This window comes from Miscanthus floridulus, chromosome 17, assembly GCF_019320115.1.
Source record: "Miscanthus floridulus cultivar M001 chromosome 17, ASM1932011v1, whole genome shotgun sequence".
Lineage (NCBI taxonomy): Eukaryota > Viridiplantae > Streptophyta > Magnoliopsida > Poales > Poaceae > Miscanthus > Miscanthus floridulus.
In genome coordinates, this window is record NC_089596.1 from 107,614,640 (window position 1) to 107,638,345 (window position 23,706).

Consider the following 23,706-nt stretch of genomic DNA (forward strand, 5'->3'; position numbering starts at 1 on the left):
AGCAATGAGATTGCAAATTTTAAACATACAGATCATTCACATTCTGGCAACTGAAGAAGATTTCAGTGCTCTGTCATTGAATGTAAAACTATTAAGCATTATTGACTAGTGTCCGAACAAATGATGGTAACACAGATTACTTCCCGATTAAAATAGGACTTCATCAAGGGTCAGCCTTGAGCCAATATCTCTTTGCCTTGGTAATGGATGAAGTGACAAGGGCAGGTCTCTACATGGAGCTGTGTGGGTTGCTTGAGATGTTGATCTCAGGCAGTGCGGAGGGGTGTGCGTATTGCAGAGTGTGTCTATCTGAGTGATGTCTCCGTCTGCGTGTGCGTCTGTGTTTCGTGAGTTCATCCTCTGTGCGTGCCTAGAAACGGCCCCGGTCACTCCCTTTTATAGTCGAAGGGAGGCGTGGGGGCGGTACACAGATTCGCTACGTGGCGTTCATGAGCAGGGACGACATATCTGAGCCCTGTAGCTTGTCACTGTGGCGGCATGGTCGATGAGTGGTCTTGTCTCGGTGTACTGAGCGACGCGCCGATCACGCCTGATCCTGTGCGATGTGGGAGCTCTGTGATGGCTTGACGAGGGCATGGCGCATACTATGAACGACGACCGGTCGCTGATGTTGACAACGTAGAGGCGAGGCCCAGTCAGATGCCAAGGCTGAACCATTGTGAGGGGCTCGTCGGGCATGAATCCCGAGGCTATCGAGACCCTAAAGCAGGTAGCCAAGGCTCGGAGGGAGCAGTTGGTCCTGTACGCTGATTCCGAGGCTACAGGACCCAGACATGACTCTCCACGCCGCGCTGTCCTTGGAGGTGGGGTTAGGCAGCACAGTGCGCATAGGTGTCAGTCGTGGGCACAGTGCCGAGCACAGCGACCGGTAACCCCTGCCCTGTCCTGCCTCGAACGGCATGGCATCGATGCGACTCCCATCTCGTCGGTCACTCCGCTGTGTTGAGCCGTCGTTCGGCTGACATTGCGGGAGTGGTTGGCCACGTTGGTTGGACGTGACGTCCTGTTAGAAAAATCGGTCAAGGCGGAGGCGACAGGGTTGTTGCCGAGCCAGCCTCGAGTGAGGCGGAGAATCGGCACCTCGTCGAGTCCTCAAGGGTGGGGCCTCGGGCGAGTCAGAGAATCGGTACCCCGTTTGAGGCCTTACGTGCGGGGCCTCGAGCGAGACGGAGAATCGGTACCCCGTCCGAGGCCTTACGTGCGGGCCTCGCGAGACAGAGAATCGATGCCCCGTCCGAGGCCTTACGTGCGGGGCCTCGAGCGAGACAAAGAATCGGTACCCCGTCCAAGGCCTTACGTGCGGGGCCTCGAGCGAGAGAGAATCGGTACCCCGTCCGAGGTCTTACATGCGGGGCTCGAGCGAGACGGAGAATCGGTACCCCGTCGAGGCCTCGTGGTTTTATTTTGGGCCGAGCCCGCTTCGGGTGGGCCTGGATTTGTTCGAGGTGGGCCAGGCGGCCCAGCTGAGCCTCGGATAAGGTGGGGGTTTACCGGTGGTTGTTTTTAGCTTCGATTTTTACGAGGTCTAAACGATTTTTTCGGTTCTTGCTTAGGGACCCTTTTTATGGTACCCGACAAAAACTATACAAAGGCATTTGATGTCCAAATCTGAAGGAGACATATAGTTATTTTTCAAATAATTATGAAGGGAACATGAAAGTATAGTTCAGTATGTATATATTTAAAACCATGTGCGAAAACTGAACCAGAGGAAGTAATGTAAGAAACAATCTACCAAAATTGAGAGGTAGCTAATGCGGCAGCCAATCGTGAATCAACCGCCGCCACTGCGCGTAAAAATGAAGAGATGTCTATTGCACAACCATGTGTTTTATGCAATTCCAACACATGAATTTTTTTTGCACCATAAGATTAAGATCCAACAGTCTCCATCATTCTTTTATCTCTAGCCTTCTTCTACCTTCAGACAATCACAATATCACAGATCCACATATCATAAGATCACATATCACAGAAAACAATTTTTTTTCTACTGGAAGAACAAATTATACAGCGGAGACGATGGATGCAGAGGGCGCTTATCGATTGAAAATCTGTCTCCTCTTCATCGGAATCCAGCTGGGCCAGTTTCCTTTGCTGGCGCACTGTCCTCCAGGCGGCTTCCCATGCGCTCCAGGCCTTCCCCTGCGTACATCCTGCTGGTGCTGCGCTTGCCGCGTCCAGGCCTCGTCGTGTGTGTTTCTTTGTGCAAAAAATTCATGTGTTTTTTTCGTGCTAAAACAATGTTGTGTAGCATTTCTGAAAATGAAAACCTACCAGGGTGGAAGAACTGGGCGAGCTGGTCCCTATAGACGCGAATTGTTCTTGTCCCAACCTATGAACTAACCAAGCGCAAACGTAAAAAAAATACAGGCATTCACATGAGCAAGAGGGTTATGAACAGGCGGCTCACCATGGAGGCGATGTACTACCGAACGATTCCCGGCACCTGTGGTACAGCTGCTGAGAGTAGTCGTGCGGCGGCCTCTGCGTGCACATGCTGTATATCTTCCCGCGAAAGATGTTGAGAACTGTAGATCAGAGCCAGATCGATGCAGGAAACCCTAGCGCCACCGCGAAGAAGACGGCGGCGGCGGAGACGGCGACGAGGACGCCGGCATCGTGCGCGTTGAGCACCGCGAGGAGTGAGATCCGGGAGGGAGAGGGTGCGGAGGGGGAGATGCGGCGGTGGGGCGACGTGCCACTGCCGTCGGCGCAGAGCATTGTGAGGGTCACCGCCATCGCCACAGGTCCAGCCGCTGCACGCGCCGAGGGCGCTACCGCAGCCACAAGCCCCGTCGGCTGAGCGCCGAGGACGCCGCTGGCCACGTACCGAGGACGCGCTGGCGTGTGCGTCAACCACCAGGAGGGCACGAGCCTCTGCGAGGAGAGAGATCCGGATGGGGGAGGGCACGGAGGAGACGATGCAGTGGTGGAGCGCGCGGAGGACACGTCGAGGGCGTGGGGGAGTCGCGCGGGGTGGGAGGTGGCGTCGGGGGCGAGGGGAGGGCAAAAAAAAATCGCACAGACGAGCAGAGCTACGACGCGAAATTTTATCGCAAGGGGCAGAGACGGACCAACGATTGTCACATGAAACGATGGTCTTAGTTTCTTTCTTTTTAGCCGTAGAAGATTAGGCCTGTTTCTTTTTTTCTTTTTCTTCTTTTTTCCGATGAAAAAAGGACAGGCTCACTAATTGATTGATAGTCAATCAAAGTTACACAGTGTTTTTGACTTTTCCGAATAAAAACCTAGGGAATAGTGTACTACTCCCTGCAAAATGGAAAGGATCGAATGATCGACCTCGACCCACATCCACATGACTGACTGCTTCTCATCATCGTCAGTCTAATGGCCCGTTTGGAATCCGTAGAACTAGAGCATACTCCCATCTATATATATATATAAAAATGCAATTTGCTTACCAAGACTCGTCCAAAACGTCGAAAAAGAGGACAGACATGCTTTTTACCCCAAAAAACACACAATCGCCTTCCAACCTTAAATGGTACTGTATATCTGATGAACTGTTGCCTAGTACTACTTCTCACAGTAACAATGTTGTATATCTGATGAACTGTTGCCTAGTACTACTTCTTACAGTAACAATGTCCAAAACTGTCTAGAAAACTATACTTTCAGTGTGCCAAAATACCATGAGCTAGCTTAGCTAGCGTTCTATGCGAAAAACACAAGACTTGTCATGATATGAGCAGTTGACTTGACTCGCATTCAAACACCTAGTACAAGGATGCTGCCCCTATCAAGTATCAAACTCTCGTCCATGCATCATTCCCACTGCCTCGCTGGGTCTCTGCATCCTTGTCTCCAGCTTCAGAGGCACCTCTTGCAACCGAGTCTTCCAATGCCTCCAGGAATGAGGCCACCGTGAACTTATCTGCCATAATCACAACACGCACAAAAGTTCAGATACCAAAAATGATGCTACCATACTTACCCTGACTGCAAAATTTGCGAAGGGAAAAAATGTTTCCAAAGTTCAGCAACAAGCATCATGAATGGTTGGCATTTAGTTTTTTTATCATTATTATACTGCCTAAGCCTTAGGTATAATAACAAGGCTTCCTCGCTGAACAGATTGCCTTTTTATTTATTTTACAGACATTAATTACCCCAAGCACACTACATATACGAATCTACTATCAAGTGGTTAGAGTTGGAGTCTGTGAAAAGGATTTACATTTGCTGGGGTCAACCCAAATTGAGCAAGATCTATCTGCCCAGTCCGTAGAACCTGTCACACAACCAAACATCAAAATCAGCATACCACTACTACCAGGAACTAGTAACATCACCATGTAGCACATGTGAATGGTAAGGATGAGTAACTAACGTGGGTGAATGCATCTAATTGTTGGCGCAAAGGAGGACTTTGGAGAAGCTCAACAATATCACCAGGAGTCCATGAGCCCTGGAATTGAGCAATGACAATGAATGTGAGCTGCAAGGTTCGGTTAATCTGGAAGCACAGGGTAACATATCATCTCAGTAGTACATGTTAGTCGCTGAATTCTCATTCTTGGTAGGAGAATTCTTACTCTCATCGAGAGAGGATGACACTAGGAGTTGGGCAATTTTTCTTGTCTATTTCTCACACAAGCTCACACAAATGCCATACCAACCTAAGGGGTTGGGGTTACATATTTATAGGCTGCTAGCTAGCCAAGCATATGCCAAGATGCTAGTCTAAGATGCTAATATGTGTCCTAGCTAAGATGATGTCCTCTAGTCTAAGATGCTGTCCTAAAAACAGAAAAACAGCCACAAGGACCATGTGAGCATCACAGCCCCACAAAGACCAGCCACACATGAGACTTATCCATCATTCTCCCCCTAAGTCTTGTGCGTCGTCTTGTGGGAGAGTTGAACCATCCCGGTCCTGGAGCAGAGCTCAAGGAACTTGATCCTCCCAAGGGGCTTGGTGAGCAGGTCCGCAAGCTGGTCCTTGGTGTTGATGTAGCTCGCCTTGATGCTGCCTTCCTCCAAACAGCCTCGGATGAAGTGGTACCTCACCGGATGTGCTTGCTGCGTTCGTGGAACACGGGGTTCTTTGCCAGGGCCAGAGCGGTCTTGCTGTCCACCCTGAGCTCCACCGCTCTAGTCTCTGCTGAGGAGATCACCAAGCAGTCGAGCGAGCCAGAGCGCCTGAGTCGAAGCGGTGGAGGCCGCTATGTACTCGGCCTCGCAGCTGGACAGGCCACCACTGCTGCTTGACCGACTGCCAGCTAACGAGGCACTTGCCGAGGAAGAAGAGGATCCCGCTCGTGCTCTTGCTGGTGTCGATGTCGCCGGCGTGGTCGCTGTCGTTGTACCCACGAAGTTGCCGCCCCAGGGCACCTCGGGTAGTAGAGGCCGTGGTCGAGAGTCCCCGCAACGTAGCGGATGATCCTCTTCAACCACAGCCCCCCCCCCGGAGAGAGCCAAGCATCCTCCACCCTGCTGGTGCTCCGTCGTCGGTCGCTGCATGAACGACTAACGTAGCCGACGGAGAATGCCAAGTCCGGCCGTGTGTGGGCGAGGTAGCGAAGGCTCCCCACAAGACGCCGGTACTGCGTAGCGTCCACCTCCTCCGTCGTGCTGTCGCGGCTCAGCTTCAGCCTCTCCTCCATCGGAGTGAGAGCTGGGTTGCAGTCGGTGAGCCCAGCTAGCTCAACGACGCGCTTGGCGTAGGCGGTCTGTCGAAGCGTGATCCCAGAGTCATCCTGGTGTACCTCGATTCCCAGGTAGAAGGAGAGAGGCCCCAGGTCACTCATCTGGAAGGTGGCCTTCATCTCTTCCTTGAATGCCGCCACCTCCGCATCCTTGGTGCCGGTGATCACCAAGTCGTCGACGTAGACACCCACCAGCAGGGCATTACCTCCATTGCCCCGTCGGTAGATGGCCGCCTCGTGCGGGCTTTGCTCGAAGCCCATCCCCTTTAGCGTGGAATCCAGCTTGGCATTCCACGCCCTCGGTGCCTGCCGCAAGCCATAGAGGGCCTTGCGCAGGCGGAGCACCTTGCCCTCCTTGCCGGGGATCGCAAATCCCGGCGGCTGGTGCACGTAGACCTCCTCCTTCAAGTCGCCGTTAAGGAACGCCGACTTGACGTCCATGTGATGAACACGCCAGCCCTCCTGGGCAGCTAGCGCAAGGAGGAGTCGCACGGACTCCATCCGTGCCACGGGAGCAAAGGCGTCGTCGAAGTCGACCCCCTCCTGCTGCACGAAACCTCGTGCCACCAAGCGAGCCTTGTGCTTGACGATGGCACCGGCTTCATCCCTCTTCAGCTTGTACACCCACTTAAGGGTGATCGCGCGATGACCACGAGGAAGGTCAGCAAGCTCCCAGGTGCGGTTCTTCTCAACCGCATCCATCTCCAACTGCATCGCGGCGCGCCATGCCGCGTGTCTCTCGGCCTCTGCGAACGACCGAGGCTCGCCGTCGTCACACGCAAGGTGCAACTGCGCCTCCAGGTCGTGAGGCACCAGTCCCGGCACCGGCTGGTCGCCGAGAAGGTTCTCCATCGTACGGTACCGCAACGGCTCGCCGTCGTGGTACGCGTCGACGCGCTCCTCGTCGTGAGAGAGCGGAGTAGCGAGCTCAACCGGGCGTGCTCGACACGAGCTGGTGGTGGAGTAGACGTGCCCGGAGTGGTGCCTGTCGGTGCTGGAGTGCGTGGCGTTGCCGGCTGTGGTGGAGCCGGCGAAGAACTCATCGCAGCCGAGGTCCTGGCTGGAGAGCGTGGTGCTGTCGGAGTAGCAGGCGCCGGGGTCGGTGGAGGCTCGGGGACTGGGGTAGACGCGCTCGCCGAAGAAGAGCTGCCTACTCCCCCAGCTCCCTCGAAGTGGACGTACTCGACAGTGAAGTCGTCGTACGTCGGAGCCGAGCCGTCGTCCACCGCCTTGTCCCACGCCCATCCTCGCCCTTCGTCGAACACAACGTCGCGCGCCGTGCGCACACGCTGTGTCTTCGGGTCGAGGATGCGGTAGGCCTTCGAGCCCTCCGCGTAGCCGATGAACACTCCCGGAGTGCTCCTGTCGTCGAGCTTGCTGATGTGGCCAAGCTCCTTGGCGAACGCGAGGCAGCCGAAGACCCGCAAGTGGGAGACCGCCGGCTTGCGCCCATGCCAAGCCTCGTACGGCGTCCTGCCGTCGAGCGCCTTGGTAGGCGAGCGGTTGAGGATGTAGACGGCCGTCACCACCGCCTCTCCCCAGAAGACAGCCGGCATCCCCCTCTGCTTGAGGAGGGCCCGAGCCATCCCCACAACCGTCTGGTTGCGCCGCTCGACGACGCCGTTCTGCTGCGGGCTGTACGGCGCGGAGTAGTGGCGCTGAATGCCCTCGTCAGCGCAGTACGACGCGAATTCAGCCGCCGTGAATTCGCCGCCGTTGTCGGTGCGCAGCACGCGCAGCTTGCGGCCGCACTCCGCCTCCGCAGCAGCCTGCGCGCGTCTGATGGCGTCCGCAGCCTCTCCCTTGCTGCCGAGGACCATCACCCACATGTAGCGGGAGAGGTCGTCGACGAGCAGCAGGAAGTAGCGTCGTCCTCCCGGTGTGGCCGGTGTCACCGGGCCACACAAGTCCCCGTGCACGAGCTCGAGCCTCTCCTTGGCTCGAAAGCTCCCGCTGGGGAAAGGGGAGTCGCCTCTGCTTCGTCAACACGCAGACGTCGCAGAGCTGCTCCACATGGTCGAGGCACGGCAGGCCTCGCACCATCTCCGTGGCACTGAGCCGCTTCAGGGCCTCAAAGTGAAGGTGCCCGAAACGCTCGTGCCACTGCCACGCCTCGTCGTCCCGACGAGCAGCGAGACAGAGGGGTTGTGCCACCTGCACGTTAAGGACGTAGAGTCGATTTGCGCTTCTGGATACCTTGGCAAGAAGGCGACGACGACGATCCCAAATCCTCATGACTCCGTCCTCAACCACCACGCGCGAACCGTTCTCATCCAGCTGTCCCAAGCTGATGATGGAGTTCCTCAACGCGGGGATGTAGTAGACTCCGGTGAGCAGCCTGTGCTCACCAGACACGGCGGTGAAGATGATGGAGCCGACGCCCTTGATCTCCACGCCGGAGGCATCCCCAAACTTGACGGAGCCTCGGACGCTAGAGTCAAGCTCGGTGAAGAACTCCCGTCGACCGGTCATGTGATGGGTGGCGCCGGTGTCGAGGCACCACCCGTCAGTCTTGTCGTTGCCGGAGCTGTCGCCGAGGAGGGCGTGTGCTTTTGGCTCGTCAAGGTGGAGGAGAGCCGCTGCGGCCGGTGCCGCTGGAGGTAGCTCGATGCTGGCATGTGCCATGAACAGAGCCGGCTCCTCCTCCGCCTGTGCGACGTGGGCCTGGCCGCGTCGTGGCTGTCGACAGTCCTTGGCCCAATGGCCAAGCTGGCCGCAGTTGCGGCAGGCGTCGTCTCGTGCCGGCTTGTGCCTGCCGGCGGCGCCGCCCTGGGCGCCTCCGCGGGCATCACCCTCGGCACGTCCTCGCGCCCCGGCCTGGGCGTCTCTGCGCGCCTTGCGTGGCTTGCCACGCTTGCGGCCGCCTGTCGCGGAAGAAGGCTCCCCCTTCCTCCGGTCACCTGGCTGGCAAGCCACTGCTCCCGAGTGAGAAGGAGCTTCCCGCCAGTGGTGATGGGCCCCGAGAGGGACTGTGGCTCATCGCTGTCGACGACCTTGAGGCGACCTATCGCCTCCTCGATCGACATCGTGGAGAGATCCAGCAGAGACTCGATCGAGCGAGCCATCTGCTTGTACTTCTCGGGGACGCAGCGGAAGAGCTTTTCGACAGCTCTCTCCTCGCCGTAGGTGTCGTCGCCGAACTGCACCATCTTCTGCAACAGAGTGTTGAGACGGAGAGCAAAGTCATCAACGTCCTCACCTGGCTTGAAGGCCAGGTTCTCCCACTCCTTGCGAAGTGCCTGCAGTGTGGACTTGCGGGCGCGGTCGCGATGCGTGCGTGCCGCAGCGATGGCGTCCCAAGCCTCCTTGGCAGTCCGCTTGCTGGTAAGCGAGAACTGCATCTCGGGCGGGACTGCAGCGATGAGAGCATCCAGCGCCCGTCGATCTAGGTCGTAGTCGACGTCGCCGTACCGGACTGCCTCCCACATGTGCCGCACCTGGAGCTTTACCCTCATCACCGCAGCCCACTCGACGTAGTTGGTCTTGGTGAGGGTAGGCCACCCACCGCCGGGACCGACGTCCCTGACAACAGCCTGGAGCCCGTGGTAACCACGGTACCGATCCGGGGAGAGAGAGCCACGCTGCCTGTGAAGGCCGCGCTCTCCATCGACCCGTCGGTACCGATCCGGGGAGAGAGAGCCACGCTGCCTGTGAAGGCCGCGCTCTCCACCGTTGCCGTGCGCGCCTCCTCCAGGAGCGCCGCCGCCGTGCGCGCCTCCTCCAGGAGCGCCACCGGCGCGTCCGCGCCTGTCTGGGCTGCCGCCGCGCTCGTGGGCGTGCGCGGCTGCCCCAGGAGCGCCACCGCCGTGCGCCTCCTCCAGGAGCGCCGCCAGCGCGTCCGCGCCTGTCTGGGCTGCCGCCACGCTCGTGGACGTGCGCGGCTGCCACTGCGCCGCGCGCGGCTGCCTCCCTCTCTAGCAGCTCGAGGTCCGCGTCGGCGGTGTCGTCGCGGAAATGGAGCTGCCGATGCTGCCGCGCAAAGCCTCGACCTCCCGCCGCCGCCCCGCTGCTTCCGCCTCCGCTCTGGCTGTTGCCAGCTCCGCCGCTCTAGCCTCGACCCCTTGCCGCCGCCGCACGGGTCTCTGCCGCCGCTCGCTACGCGTTCCTCTGCCGCGCAAGTTCGGCCCTCTGCCGACGGCCTGCTCGAGGCGACCGAGCGCTGAGACTGCCCGCGGACATGACGCGCTACCGGTGGCGCTGCTACGTGTGAGAGGGCTGCTTCAGACGAGCTGGGAGAGGAGTGAACAGGAGCGGCCGGAGGAGCTGCTGCTGTCAACAGCTGGGGCTGTTGTGGGGCTGAGAGAGAAGATGAGCAAGAGATGCTCAAGCTACAGGATAATACGGCTCTGATACCAGTTGTTAGTCGCTGAATTCTCACTCTTGGTAGTAGGAGAATTCTTACTCTCATCGAGAGAGGATGACACTAGGAGTTGGGGCAATTTTTCTTGTCTATTTCTCATACAAGCTCACACAAATGCCATACCAACCTGAGGGGTTGGGGTTACATATTTATAGGCTGCTAGCCAGCCAAGCATATGCCAAGATGCTAGTTAAGATGCTAATATGCTGTCCTAGCTAAGATGTTGTCCTCTAGTCTAAGATGCTGTCCTCTAAGATGCTGTCCTCTAATCTAAGATGCTGTCCTAAAAACAGAAAAACAGCCACAAGGACCATGTGAGCATCACAGCCCCACAAAGACCAGCCACACATGAGACTTATCCATCAGTACAAACCTCCGGAAGATGTGATGCCAATTGTTCAATGAGCAAGTTCTCAATTAATGGCAAGACCAAATCAGGCTTCAAGATGTCTCCTAGTCCTAGTCCTGCAACACCAGCACGAACCAAGAGATTAAAAAGAAACCTAGTTGATCAATAACAAGAGTGCACCAGTTTACCATAGCACTTACCAGCATCAGGGTCAGAAGATGCAGCACCTGATGTACCAAGAGAATGTAAGTACAAGTTCAGAGAAGCATATAGGAACTCACACAATGGAAAGTATTTTTAAGCTGGTACCTGATGGCTGTATTGCACTCAGAATTCTCTGCAGATCCTCCAAGCGTACAGGTCCAGCAGCAGACGTCACTTCACCAGCCAAATCAGCAGTCATGCTCTCAACTAAATTCCCAGCTCTGGCATGAAAGAAAGGTACAGAAGTTATCAAACAAGATCGTATGCAAAAAAATGTAAAGCTTTCATCCATTAATATGTAAAAATATCGCAGGTTTAGATGAGAGCAATTTTTTCCCCACATTTTGAAAAACTGTATTTGCTTATAACTGCATAATAAAATATCATGATGCAAACAAGGGCAGTGAAGGCAATGGACAACATCAGCCAGATAAAGACGATGCTGACATTGTTTCTGACACTGCATCGAGCATATATATTAATACATGCAGTTTCTATTGCCATGGCCATACAGGTTGATAGGGGGTTAAAAACACATTGGATTTATGTACCTGGAAGAGATATCATCATCAGCCGTATCTTCAGACATTTCTGCTTCAATAGGTACTCGAAGATCAGCCTCAGCATCTGCACAGCAATATGACTTAAGACAAATGACCAAGAACCAAAAGATATGTGCTGACTCCCAACATTAAGAGCTTACCTAATGGTCTATTTATGTAGGCATTAACTTGCGTGCAAGTCTGCGCATCCCCATCAGCATTTGGTTCCTGAAAAAAAAAAGAGAGCACCATGATAGTCAAACCTTGAGAATGACAAAAGTGCTACATCTTTCACAACAGAAACTTTCAGTTTCACACATAACTGACCTGCATCCAGAAGAAGAATTTTCTGCTGTCATGCTTGAACTTCAAGATGTAAACCCTTCCAGAAGATTCTGTGACCTAATGAAGTCAACTAGGGTTGATCACTGAAGCATAGAAGTTCAATAGAATAACATGGAAAACATCTTAAACTTATATTACTCAATACCTTCTCAAACACTGCCTCATCAGGAAAGATGATTTGATCCTTTGAAAGATGGAATCAAGGACAGACAAAACTTCTGTGATGATGATATGAACTAAAAGCAGGGAAAAGTGGAGGCACAATATTCAAAGTCCACAGAGGAACCATATATAAGTTCAAACATTTGAAACAGGCACTTTCCGCAAACTAGGATTTCTAGCACAGCAAGAATTTCTTTGAAGTATTACTATCAACTAAGAAAACCAGAACAGAGCAAGAAGTGCCTACAAAAAATACACGTGCAAGAGGATACATCTTCAATGATGTTCTGTCCACGATCAAGCCACTGAAAATGGACTAAGCCTTCTTCACCCTACAAAAGAGAGGTTTGCAGTGAAATTCAAATAAAGAAATAATCAACTAGCTTAGAAGTTCTATTGTTGAGCTTAGTATAAGTTTCAGTATCCATACCCTCCCAACACGGACAAGACCCTTGCGTGTGTCTGGAACCACTCGTGTTCCCTCACGAGACATCTTACCGGCACGAAACTCACACATGATATCCTGACAAATACATCAAGGAAATACATTAATACACATTTACCAATTTAACAGCTTATATGATATAACAACAAAGCAATGAGATTGCAAATTTTAAACATACAGATCATTCACATTCTGGCAACTGAAGAAGATTTCAGTGCTCTGTCATTGAATGTAAAACTATTAAGCATTATTGACTAGTGTCCGAACAAATGATGGTAACACAGATTACTTCCCGATTAAAATAGGACTTCATCAAGGGTCAGCCTTGAGCCAATATCTCTTTGCCTTGGTAATGGATGAAGTGACAAGGGACATTCAAGGGGATATCCCTTGGTGTATGCTTTTTGCAGACGATGTAGTGCTAGTTGATGAAAGCCAGGCGGGAGTAAATAGGAAACTGGAGTTGTGGTGACATACCCTTGAGTCCAAAGGTTTTAGAGTAAGTCGAACTAAAACAGAATACATGAGATGCGACTTTGGCAACGCTGCACATGAGGAGGGAGAGGTGAATTTGGAAGGTCAAGTGGTGCCTAAGAAAGATACCTTTCGTTATCTAGGATTGATGCTACAGAAGAAGGATGGAGATATTGATCCAGACGTTTGCCATAGGATCAAAGTAGGGTGGATGATGAAGTAGCACCAAACATCTGGCATTCTCTGTGACAAGAGGGTACCACAAAAGCTTAAAGACAAGTTTTATAGAACGATGATTAGACCCGCTATGTTGTATGGAGCAGAATGTTGGACTACAAAAAGACATGTCCAACAACTGACTGACGCGGAAATACGCATGTTGCGTTGGATTTGTTCAAGTGTTAGAGTTGGAGTCTGTGAAAAGGATTTACATTTGCTGGGGTCAACTCCAAATTGAGCAAGATCTATCTGCCCAGTCCGTAGAACCTGTCACACAACCAAACATCAAAATCAGCATACCACTACTACCAGGAACTAGTAACATCACCATGTAGCACATGTGAATGGTAAGGATGAGTAACTAACGTGGGTGAATGCATCTAATTGTTGGCGCAAAGGAGGACTTTGGAGAAGCTCAACAATATCACCAGGAGTCCATGAGCCCTGGAATTGAGCAATGACAATGAATTGTTGAGCTGCAAGGTTCGGTTAATCTGGAAGCCAGGGTAACATATCATCTCAGTAGTACATGTTAGTCGCTGAATTCTCATTCTTGGTAGTAGGAGAATTCTTACTCTCATCGAGAGAGGATGACACTAGGAGTTGGGGCAATTTTTCTTGTCTATTTCTCACACAAGCTCACACAAATGCCATACCAACCTAAGGGGTTGGGGTTACATATTTATAGGCTTCTAGCTAGCCAAGCATATGCCAAGATGCTAGTCTAAGATGCTAATATGCTGTCCTCTAGTCTAAGATGCTGTCCTAAAAACAGAAAAACAGCCGCAAGGACCATGTGAGCATCACAGCCCCACAAAGACCAGCCACACATGAGACTTATCCATCATTCTCCCCCTAAGTCTTGTGCGTCGTCTTGTGGGAGAGTTGAACCATCCCGGTCCTGGAGCAGAGCTCAAGGAACTTGATCCTCCCAAGGGGCTTGGTGAGCAGGTCCGCAAGCTGGTTCTTGGTGGTGTTGATGTAGCTCGCCTTGATGCTGCCTTCCTCCAAACAGCCTCGGATGAAGTGGTACCTCACCCGGATGTGCTTGCTGCGTTCGTGGAACACGGGGTTCTTTGCCAGGGCCAGAGCGGACTTGCTGTCCACCCTGAGCTCCACCGCTCTAGTGTCTCTGCCGAGGAGATCACCAAGCAGTCGAGCGAGCCAGAGCGCCTGAGTCGAAGCGGTGGAGGCCGCTATGTACTCGGCCTCGCAGCTGGACAGGGCCACCACCTGCTGCTTGACCGACTGCCAGCTAACGAGGCACTTGCCGAGGAAGAAGAGGATCCCGCTCGTGCTCTTGCTGGTGTCGATGTCGCCGGCGTGGTCGCTGTCGCTTGTACCCGACGAAGTGTGCCGCCCCAGGGCACCTCGGGTAGTAGAGGCCGTGGTCGAGAGTCCCCGCAACGTAGCGGATGATCCTCTTCACAGCCTGCTGGTGCTCCGTCGTCGGTCGCTGTATGAACCGACTAACGTAGCCGACGGAGAATGCCAAGTCCGGCCGTGTGTGGGCGAGGTAGCGAAGGCTCCCCACAAGACGCCGGTACTGCGTAGCATCCACCTCCTCTGTCGTGCTGTCGCGGCTCAGCTTCAACCTCTCCTCCATCGGAGTGAGAGCTGGGTTGCAGTCGGTGAGCCCAGCTAGCTCAACGACGCGCTTGGCGTAGGCGGTCTGTCGAAGCGTGACCCCAGAGTCATCCTGGTGCACCTCGATTCCCAAGTAGAAGGAGAGAGGCCCCAGGTCACTCATCTGAAAAGTGGCCTTCATCTCTTCCTTGAATGCCGCCACCTCCGCATCCTTGGTGCCGGTGATCACCAAGTCGTCGACGTAGACACCCACCAGCAGGGCATTTCCTCCATTGCCCCGTCGGTAGATGGCCGCCTCGTGCGGGCTTTGCTCGAAGCCCATCCCCTTTAGCGTGGAATCCAGCTTGGCATTCCACGCCCTTGGTGCCTGCCGCAAGCCATAGAGGGCCTTGCGCAGGCGGAGCACCTTGCCCTCCTTGCCGGGGATCGCAAATCCCGGCGGCTGGTGCACGTAGACCTCCTCCTTCAAGTCGCCGTTAAGGAACGCCGACTTGACTGTCCATGTGATGGACACGCCAGCCCTCCTGGGCAGCTAGTGCAAGGAGGAGTCGCACGGACTCCATCCGTGCCACGGGAGCAAAGGCGTCGTCGAAGTCGACCCCCTCCTGCTGCACGAAACCTCGTGCCACCAAGCGAGCCTTGTGCTTGACGATGGCACCGGCTTCATCCCTCTTCAGCTTGTACACCCACTTAAGGGTGATCGCGCGATGACCACGAGGAAGGTCAGCAAGCTCCCAGGTGCGGTTCTTCTCAACCGCATCCATCTCCAACTGCATCGCGGCGCGCCATGCCGCGTGTCTCTCGGCCTCTGCAAACGACCGAGGCTCGCTGTCGTCACATGCAAGGTGCAACTGCGCCTCCAGGTCGTGAGGCACCGGTCCCGGCACCGGCTGGTCGCCGAGAAGGTTCTCCATCGTACGGTATCCGCAACGGCTCGCCGTCGTGGTACGCGTCGACGCGCTCCTCGTCGTGAGAGAGCGGAGTAGCGAGCTCAACTGGGCCGTGCTCGACACTGAGCTGGTGGTGGAGTAGACGTGCCCGGAGTGGTGCCTGTCGGTGCTGGAGTGCGTGGCGTTGCCGGCTGTGATGGAGCCGGCGAAGAACTCATCGCAGCCGAGGTCCTGGCAGGAGAGCGTGGTGCTGTCGGAGTAGCAGGCGCCGGGGTCGGTGGAGGCTCGGGGACTGGGGTAGACGCGCTCGCCGAAGAAGAGCCGCCTACTCCCCCAGCTCCCTCGAAGTGGACGTACTCGACAGAGAAGTCGTCGTACGTCGGAGCCGAGCCGTCGTCCACCGCCTTGTCCCACGCCCATCCTCGCCCTTCGTCGAACACAACGTCGCGCGCCGTGCGCACACGCTGTGTCTTCGGGTCGAGGATGCGGTAGGCCTTCGAGCCCTCCGCGTAGCCGATGAACACTCCCGGAGTGCTCCTGTCGTCGAGCTTGCTGATGTGGCCAAGCTCCTTGGCAAACGCGAGGCAGCCGAAGACCCGCAAGTGGGAGACCGCCGGCTTGCGCCCATACCAAGCCTCGTACGGCGTCCTGCCGTCGAGCGCCTTGGTAGGCGAGCGGTTGAGGATGTAGACGGCCGTCACCACCGCCTCTCCCCAGAAGACAGCCGGCATCCCCCTCTGCTTGAGGAGGGCCCGAGCCATCCCCACAACCGTCTGGTTGCGCCGCTCGACGACACCGTTCTGCTGCGGGCTGTACGGCGCGGAGTAGTGGCGCTGAATGCCCTCGTCAGCGCTAGTACGACGCGAATTCAGTCGCCGTGAATTCGCCGCCGTTGTCGGTGCGCAGCACGCGCAGCTTGCGGCCGCACTCCGCCTCCGCAGCAGCCTGCGCGCGCCTGATGGCGTCCGCAGCCTCTCCCTTGCTGCCGAGGACCATCACCCACATGTAGCGGGAGAGGTCGTCGACGAGCAGCAGGAAGTAGCGTCGTCCTCCCGGTGTGGCCGGTGTCACCGGGCCACACAAGTCTCCGTGCACAAGCTCGAGCCTCTCCTTGGCTCGAAAGCTAGCCCGCTGTGGAAAGGGGAGTTGCCTCTGCTTCGTCAACACGCAGACGTCGCAGAACTGCTCCACATGGTCGAGGCACGGCAGGCCTCGCACCATCTCCGTGGCACTGAGCCGCTTCAGGGCCTCAAAGTGAAGGTGCCCGAAACGCTCGTGCCACTGCCACGCCTCGTCGTCCCGACGAGCAGCGAGACAGAGGGGTTGTGCCACCTGCACGTTAAGGACGTAGAGTCGATTTGCGCTTCTGGATACCTTGGCAAGAAGGCGACGACGACGATCCCAAATCCTCATGACTCCGTCCTCAACCACCACGCGCGAACCGTTCTCATCCAGCTGTCCCAAGCTGATGATGGAGTTCCTCAACGCGGGGATGTAGTAGACTCCGGTGAGCAGCCTGTGCTCACTAGACACGGCGGTGAAGATGATGGAGCCGACGCCCTTGATCTCCACGTCGGAGGCATCCCCAAACTTGACGGAGCCTCGGACGCTAGAGTCAAGCTCGGTGAAGAACTCCCGTCGACCGGATCATGTGATGGGTGGCGCCGGTGTCGAGGCACCACCCGTCAGTCTTGTCGTTGCCGGAGCTGTCGCCGAGGAGGGCGTGTGCTTTTGGCTCGTCAAGGTGGAGGAGAGCCGCTGCGGCCGGTGCCGCTGGAGGTAGCTCGATGCTGGCATGTGCCATGAACAGAGCCGGCTCCTCCTCCTCCGCCTGTGCGACGTGGGCCTGGCCGCGTCGTGGCTGTCGACAGTCTTTGGCCCAATGGCCAAGCTGGCCGCAGTTGCGGCAGGCGTCGTCTCGTGCCGGCTTGTGCCTGCCGGCGGCGCCGCCCTGGGCGCCTCTGCGGGCATCACCCTCGGCACGTCCTCGCGCCCCGGCCTGGGCGTCTCTGCGCGCCTTGCGTGGCTTGCCACGCTTGCGGCCCCCTGTCGCGGAAGAAGGCTCCCCCTTCCTCCGGTCACCTTGGCTGGCAAGCCACTGCTCCCGAGTGAGAAGGAGCTTCCCGCCAGTGGTGATGGGCCCCGAGAGGGACTGTGGCTCATCGCTGTCGACGACCTTGAGGCGACCTATCGCCTCCTCGATCGACATCGTGGAGAGATCCAGCAGAGACTCGATCGAGCGAGCCATCTGCTTGTACTTCTCCAGGGACGCAGCGGAAGAGCTTTTCGACAGCTCTCTCCTCGCCGTAAGTGTCGTCGCCGAACTGCACCATCTTCTGCAACAGAGTGTTGAGACGGAGAGCAAAGTCATCAACGTCCTCACCTGGCTTGAAGGCCAGGTTCTCCCACTCCTTGCGAAGTGTCTGCAGTGTGGACTTGCGGGCGCGGTCGCTGCCGATGCGTGCCGCAGCGATGGCGTCCCAAGCCTCCTTGGCAGTCCGCTTGCTGGTAAGCGAGAACTGCATCTCGGGCGGGACTGCAGCGATGAGAGCATCCAGCGCCCGTCGATCTAGGTCGTAGTCGACGTCGCCGTACCGGACTGCCTCCCACATGTGCCGCACCTGGAGCTTTACCCTCATCACCGCAGCCCACTCGACGTAGTTGGTCTTGGTGAGGGTAGGCCACCCACCGCCGGGACCGACGTCCCTGACAACAGCCTGGAGCCCGTGGTAACCACGGTACCGATCCGGGGAGAGAGAGCCACGCTGCCTATGAAGGCCGCGCTCTCCATCGACCCGTCGGGACCGATCCGGGGAGAGAGAGCCACGCTGCCTGTGAAGGCCGCGCTCTCCACCGTTGCCGTGCGCGCCTCCTCCAGGAGCGCCGCCGCCGTGCACGCCTCCTCCAGGAGCGCCACCGGCGCGTCCGCGCCTGTCTGGGCTGCCGCCGCACTCGTGGGCGTGCGCGGCTTGCCCCAGGAGCGCCACCGCCGTGCGCACCTCCTCCAGGAGCGCCGCCAGCGCGTCCGCGCCTATCTGGGCTGCCGCCACGCTCGTGGACGTGCGCGGCTGTCCACTGCGCCGCCCGCGCTCGCGCTGCCTCCCTCTCTAGCAGCTCGAGGTCCGCCTCGGCGGTGTCGTCAGCGGAAATGGAGCTGCCGATGCTGCCGCGCAGAGCCTCGACCTCCGCCGCCGCCGCACGCGCTGCATTCGCCGCCGCCGCTGCTTCCGCCTCCGCTCTGGCTGTTGCCAGCTCCGCCGCTGCTAGCCTCGACGCCCTTGCCGCCGCCGCAGCGGTCTCTGCCGCCGCTCGCTCGCGTTCCTCTGCCGCGGCAAGTTCGGCCTCCTGCCGACGCCGCGTGCTCGAGGCGACCGAGCGCTGAGACTGCTCTGCGGACATGACGCGCTACCGGGGGGCTGCTACGTGAGGAGAGGGCTGCTTCAGACGAGCTGGGAGAGGAGTGAACAGGAGCGGCCGGAGGAGCTGCTGCTGTCAACAGCTGGGGCTGTTGTGGGGCTGGAGAGAGAAGATGAGCAAGAGATGCTCAGGCTACAGGATAATACGGCTCTGATACCAGTTGTTAGTCGCTGAATTCTCACTCTTGTTAGTAGGAGAATTCTTACTCTCATCGAGAGAGGATGACACTAGGAGTTGGGGCAATTTTTCTTGTCTATTTCTCACACAAGCTCACACAAATGCCATACCAACCTGAGGGGTTGGGGTTACATATTTATAGGCTGCTAGCCAGCCAAGCATATGCCAAGATGCTAGTCTAAGATGCTAATATGCTGTCCTAGCTAAGATGTTGTCCTCTAGTCTAAGATGCTGTCCTCTAAGATGCTTGTCCTCTAGTCTAAGATGCTGTCCTAAAAACAGAAAAACAGCCACAAGGACCATGTGAGCATCACAGCCCCACAAAGACCAGCCACACATGAGACTTATCCATCAGTACAAACCTCCGGAAGATGTGATGCCAATTGTTCAATGAGCAAGTTCTCAATTAATGGCAAGACCAAATCAGGCTTCAAGATGTCTCCTAGTCCTAGTCCTGCAACACCAGCACGAACCAAGAGATTAAAAAGAAACCTAGTTGATCAATAACAAGAGTGCACCAGTTTACCATAGCACTTACCAGCATCAGGGTCAGAAGATGCAGCACCTGATGTACCAAGAGAATGTAAGTACAAGTTCAGAGAAGCATATAGGAACTCACACAATGGAAAGTATTTTTAAGCTGGTACCTGATGGCTGTATTGCACTCAGAATTCTCTGCAGATCCTCCAAGCGTACAGGTCCAGCAGCAGACGTCACTTCACCAGCCAAATCAGCAGTCATGCTCTCAACTAAATTCCCAGCTCTGGCATGAAAGAAAGGTACAGAAGTTATCAAACAAGATCGTATGCAAAAAAATGTAAAGCTTTCATCCATTAATATGTAAAAATATCGCAGGTTTAGATGAGAGCAATTTTTTCCCCACATTTTAAGAAAAACTGTATTTGCTTATAACTGCATAATAAAATATCATGATGCAAACAAGGGCAGTGAAGGCAATGGACAACATCAGCCAGATAAAGACGATGCTGACATTGTTTCTGACACTGCATCGAGCATATATATTAATACATGCAGTTTCTATTGCCATGGCCATACAGGTTGATAGGGGGTTAAAAACACATTGGATTTATGTACCTGGAAGAGATATCATCATCAGCCGTATCTTCAGACATTTCTGCTTCAATAGGTACTCGAAGATCAGCCTCAGCATCTGCACAGCAATATGACTTAAGACAAATGACCAAGAACCAAAAGATATGTGCTGACTCCCAACATTAAGAGCTTACCTAATGGTCTATTTATGTAGGCATTAACTTGCGTGCAAGTCTGGGCATCCCCATCAGCATTTGGTTCCTGAAAAAAAAAGAGAGCACCATGATAGTCAAACCTTGAGAATGACAAAAGTGCTACATCTTTCACAACAGAAACTTTCAGTTTCACACATAACTGACCTGCATCCAGAAGAAGAATTTTCTGCTGTCATGCTTGAACTTCAAGATGTAAACCCTTCCAGAAGATTCTGTGACCTAATGAAGTCAACTAGGGTTGATCACTGAAGCATAGAAGTTCAATAGAATAACATGGAAAACATCTTAAACTTATATTACTCAATACCTTCTCAAACACTGCCTCATCAGGAAAGATGATTTGATCCTTTGAAAGATGGAATCAAGGACAGACAAAACTTCTGTGATGCTGATATGAACTAAAAGCAGGGAAAAGTGGAGGCACAATATTCAAAGTCCACAGAGGAACCATATATAAGTTCAAACATTTGAAACAGGCACTTTCCGCAAACTAGGATTTCTAGCACAGCAAGAATTTCTTTGAAGTATTACTATCAACTAAGAAAACCAGAACAGAGCAAGAAGTGCCTACAAAAAATACACGTGCAAGAGGATACATCTTCAATGATGTTCTGTCCACGATCAAGCCACTGAAAATGGACTAAGCCTTCTTCACCCTACAAAAGAGAGGTTTGCAGTGAAATTCAAATAAAGAAATAATCAACTAGCTTAGAAGTTCTATTGTTGAGCTTAGTATAAGTTTCAGTATCCATACCCTCCCAACACGGACAAGACCCTTGCGTGTGTCTGGAACCACTCGTGTTCCCTCACGAGACATCTTACCGGCACGAAACTCACACATGATATCCTGACAAATACATCAAGGAAATACATTAATACACATTTACCAATTTAACAGCTTATATGATATAACAACAAAGCAATGAGATTGCAAATTTTAAACATACAGATCATTCACATTCTGGCAACTGAAGAAGATTTCAGTGCTCTGTCATTGAATGTAAAACTATTAAGCATTATTGACTAGTGTCCGAACAAATGATGGTAACACAGATTACTTCCCGATTAAAATAGGACTTCATCAAGGGTCAGCCTTGAGCCAGTATCTCTTTGCCTTGGTAATGGATGAAGTGACAAGGGACATTCAAGGGGATATCCCTTGGTGTATGCTTTTTGCAGACGATGTAGTGCTAGTTGATGAAAGCCAGGCGGGAGTAAATAGGAAACTGGAGTTGTGGTGACATACCCTTGAGTCCAAAGGTTTTAGAGTAAGTCGAACTAAAACAGAATACATGAGATGCGACTTTGGCAACGCTGCACATGAGGAGGGAGAGGTGAAGTTTGGAAGGTCAAGTGGTGCCTAAGAAAGATACCTTTCGTTATCTAGGATTGATGCTACAGAAGGATGGAGATATTGATCCAGACGTTTGCCATAGGATCAAAGTAGGGTGGATGATGAAGTAGCACCAAACATCTGGCATTCTCTGTGACAAGAGGGTACCACAAAAGCTTAAAGACAAGTTTTATAGAACGATGATTAGACCCGCTATGTTGTATGGAGCAGAATGTTGGACTACAAAAAGACATGTCCAACAACTGACTGACGCGGAAATACTGTATGTTGCGTTGGATTTGTGGTCACACAAGGATGGACCGAGTTCGGAACGATGATATACGTGATCGTCTAGGGGTAGCACCAATTGAAGAAAAGCTTGTCCACCATCGGCTGAGGTGGTTTGGCCATGTCCAAAGGAGACCTTCAGTGCACCAATGCATTGTGGAGTCCTAAGTCGAGATATCAATGTGAAGAGAGATAGAGGAAGACCATAGCTGACATGGGGGGAGACAATAAAAAGAGATTTAAAGGGTTGGGATATACCTAGAGATCTTTATTTGGATAGAAGTGCTTGGAAAGTAGCTATTGACGTGCCTGAACCATGACTAGGGGCTCATGTTGGGTTTCAACTCTAGCCTATCCCAACGTACTTGGGACTAAAAGGCTTTGTTGTTGTTGTACCAAGAGAAACTATAAGACCAAACAAATCCAGATATTGCCCAGCTCACATAACCAGATTGGAATGAAAGCAGCCTTCAGACGTGGCATATTGACATGTTTGAGTACCCTGTGCAGTAGCAGCAGAGGTGGGCTGGTGGCTTCTAAATTTGCATAGAAGTAGCATAAGTTCAGTGTCCGGAACAATTCTATCTGTACTGATCTCAATTCACAAGCACTTGAGCCTGTTGTTTGGGCTGTATATGTAATAGGGCCCAAGATACCATGTGGAAGCATATATGTACTCCATAGCATAGCAATGGCGTAGCAATCCAAATATTGTATACCAAAAGGCTACACTGCTGTAGAACTTAAATGGGGGAAAAACATTGTTACTCTTCTGAGAGGAAAACCATGAAGTCACTACAATTCACTATCTAATAAGCTAGAACTGATAGGTTCAGTGGTAGAGTCTTACCGCCTGTGACCGGAAGGTCCCGGGTTCGAGTCGCGGTCTCCTCGCATTGCACGGGCGAGGGTAAGGCTTGCCAATAACACCCTTCCCCAGACCCCGCACAGAGCGGGAGCTCTCTGCACTGGGTACGCCCTTTTTGATAGGTTCAGTGGTCTCCATCGGCAAAAGAAGGTGATTGACGCAAAGTATAAGCCCTACAAGACAGAAATGATTAATGCGGATGAGTACAATCTTTGGGAGTAGCACACGACACAATAGGCCACCGGCATTTTTTTTTTTTTTTTTTTTTGCAAATAACGGCTGTCTGTTTCGTGCCTGAATAATTAAGATTAATGAAAGATATGACACGTACAAGATAGTGGAAGTAAATTCCAGTAAAACTCTATGGATATCTGTTATAACCGGTATAGATGCATGTGCACGTGGTCCCCTTTCCCGGAATGCAGAAATAGGCACTTCAATTTTATAAGTTATTATTATTAGGAATAAGCATGGACTCGTCAACATAATAAGAGATTTAAAGAGATATGACTAATGAATCTGTAGTTTTCGCATTATCAATTCCCCTATTGTCAGTCAATTGTATCTACAGAACCACCTGCACTGCCATCTGTCCTAGGTATTCAGTAGTACCGAAAAAACGGCATTGCTTAGCAAGCTTGCCAGGGCTAGCACACACAGACACAGGGGCCGGGCTGTTTATAATAAATAAGCTTGAAAAAGACAAAACAGATGCGTTTGCTTGGATCGCGGCGGGCGGAACAAACCCGAAATCCTTTTTTTGGGGCATAATATCACCGTACGAGACGCTAGCTGTAAAGAAACGATCAGCATAACAAGCCGTAGTAAACTCGGATGGTCGGAGCACGAGCATCCGACCCCAGCAACATGTGGAACTCGCATTGAAGGGGGGGAGGCAAGAGTCGCTCCCCCGAGAAAGCTAGGGATTGCTTTGCTTACCGAGAGTTGCTTGTATCCCAAGCCCCGAGTGGCGACGGATCTGCAGTCCGGTCCGCAGCAGCCCGGCTCCAGCAGAGGGGAAGAGAGAGGCGGCCGCGTTCGCCGGTTTCGCCCCCTTGTCGTTGTGTTGTGGGATGGCCGCCTCG

General features: G+C 53.7%; 2 protein-coding genes across 2 annotated transcripts; both read right to left on the reverse strand.

The window, feature by feature from the left end:
* Window positions 1-3,791: 3,791 nt before the first annotated feature.
* LOC136516164 (26S proteasome regulatory subunit RPN13-like) lies at window positions 3,792-23,705 on the reverse strand. Its single transcript, XM_066509538.1, has 14 exons — window positions 23,561-23,705; window positions 22,604-22,794; window positions 20,887-20,979; window positions 20,729-20,788; window positions 20,440-20,478; window positions 20,277-20,351; window positions 20,112-20,178; window positions 19,960-20,035; window positions 19,512-19,627; window positions 19,403-19,429; window positions 19,227-19,318; window positions 13,160-13,237; window positions 13,006-13,060; window positions 3,792-3,919 (listed from the first exon to the last, which is right to left on the reverse strand). The coding sequence occupies exons 2-14, from the start codon at window positions 22,757-22,759 to the stop codon at window positions 3,792-3,794; spliced, it is 1,062 nt and encodes a 353-aa protein (XP_066365635.1). The 5' UTR covers window positions 22,760-22,794; window positions 23,561-23,705.
* Window positions 3,976-12,318, reverse strand: LOC136518250 (26S proteasome regulatory subunit RPN13-like). The gene is made up of 12 exons (XM_066511891.1): window positions 12,086-12,318; window positions 11,928-11,987; window positions 11,639-11,677; window positions 11,476-11,550; window positions 11,310-11,376; window positions 11,158-11,233; window positions 10,712-10,827; window positions 10,603-10,629; window positions 10,427-10,518; window positions 4,376-4,453; window positions 4,223-4,276; window positions 3,976-3,984 (listed from the first exon to the last, which is right to left on the reverse strand). The coding sequence occupies exons 1-12, from the start codon at window positions 12,170-12,172 to the stop codon at window positions 3,976-3,978; spliced, it is 780 nt and encodes a 259-aa protein (XP_066367988.1). The 5' UTR covers window positions 12,173-12,318.
* Window position 23,706: the final 1 nt, after the last annotated feature.

Excerpts from the sequence above, each read along its gene's own strand:
- LOC136516164 (XM_066509538.1), bottom strand. The coding sequence starts at position 22,759 with ATGGAGACCACTGAACCTATCAAAAAGGGCGTACCCAGTGCAGAGAGC. Across the intron at positions 20,789-20,886 it reads GTCTTGTCCGTGTTGGGAGG|GGTGAAGAAGGCTTAGTCCA; the intron begins GTATGGATACTG and ends TCTCTTTTGTAG. Across the intron at positions 19,628-19,959 it reads GATGATGATATCTCTTCCAG|AGCTGGGAATTTAGTTGAGA; the intron begins GTACATAAATCC and ends CTTTCATGCCAG.
- LOC136518250 (XM_066511891.1), bottom strand. The coding sequence starts at position 12,172 with ATGTGTGAGTTTCGTGCCGGTAAGATGTCTCGTGAGGGAACACGAGTG. Across the intron at positions 11,988-12,085 it reads GTCTTGTCCGTGTTGGGAGG|GGTGAAGAAGGCTTAGTCCA; the intron begins GTATGGATACTG and ends TCTCTTTTGTAG. Across the intron at positions 4,454-10,426 it reads TGGCATCACATCTTCCGGAG|GGCTCATGGACTCCTGGTGA; the intron begins GTTTGTACTGAT and ends GCTCAATTCCAG.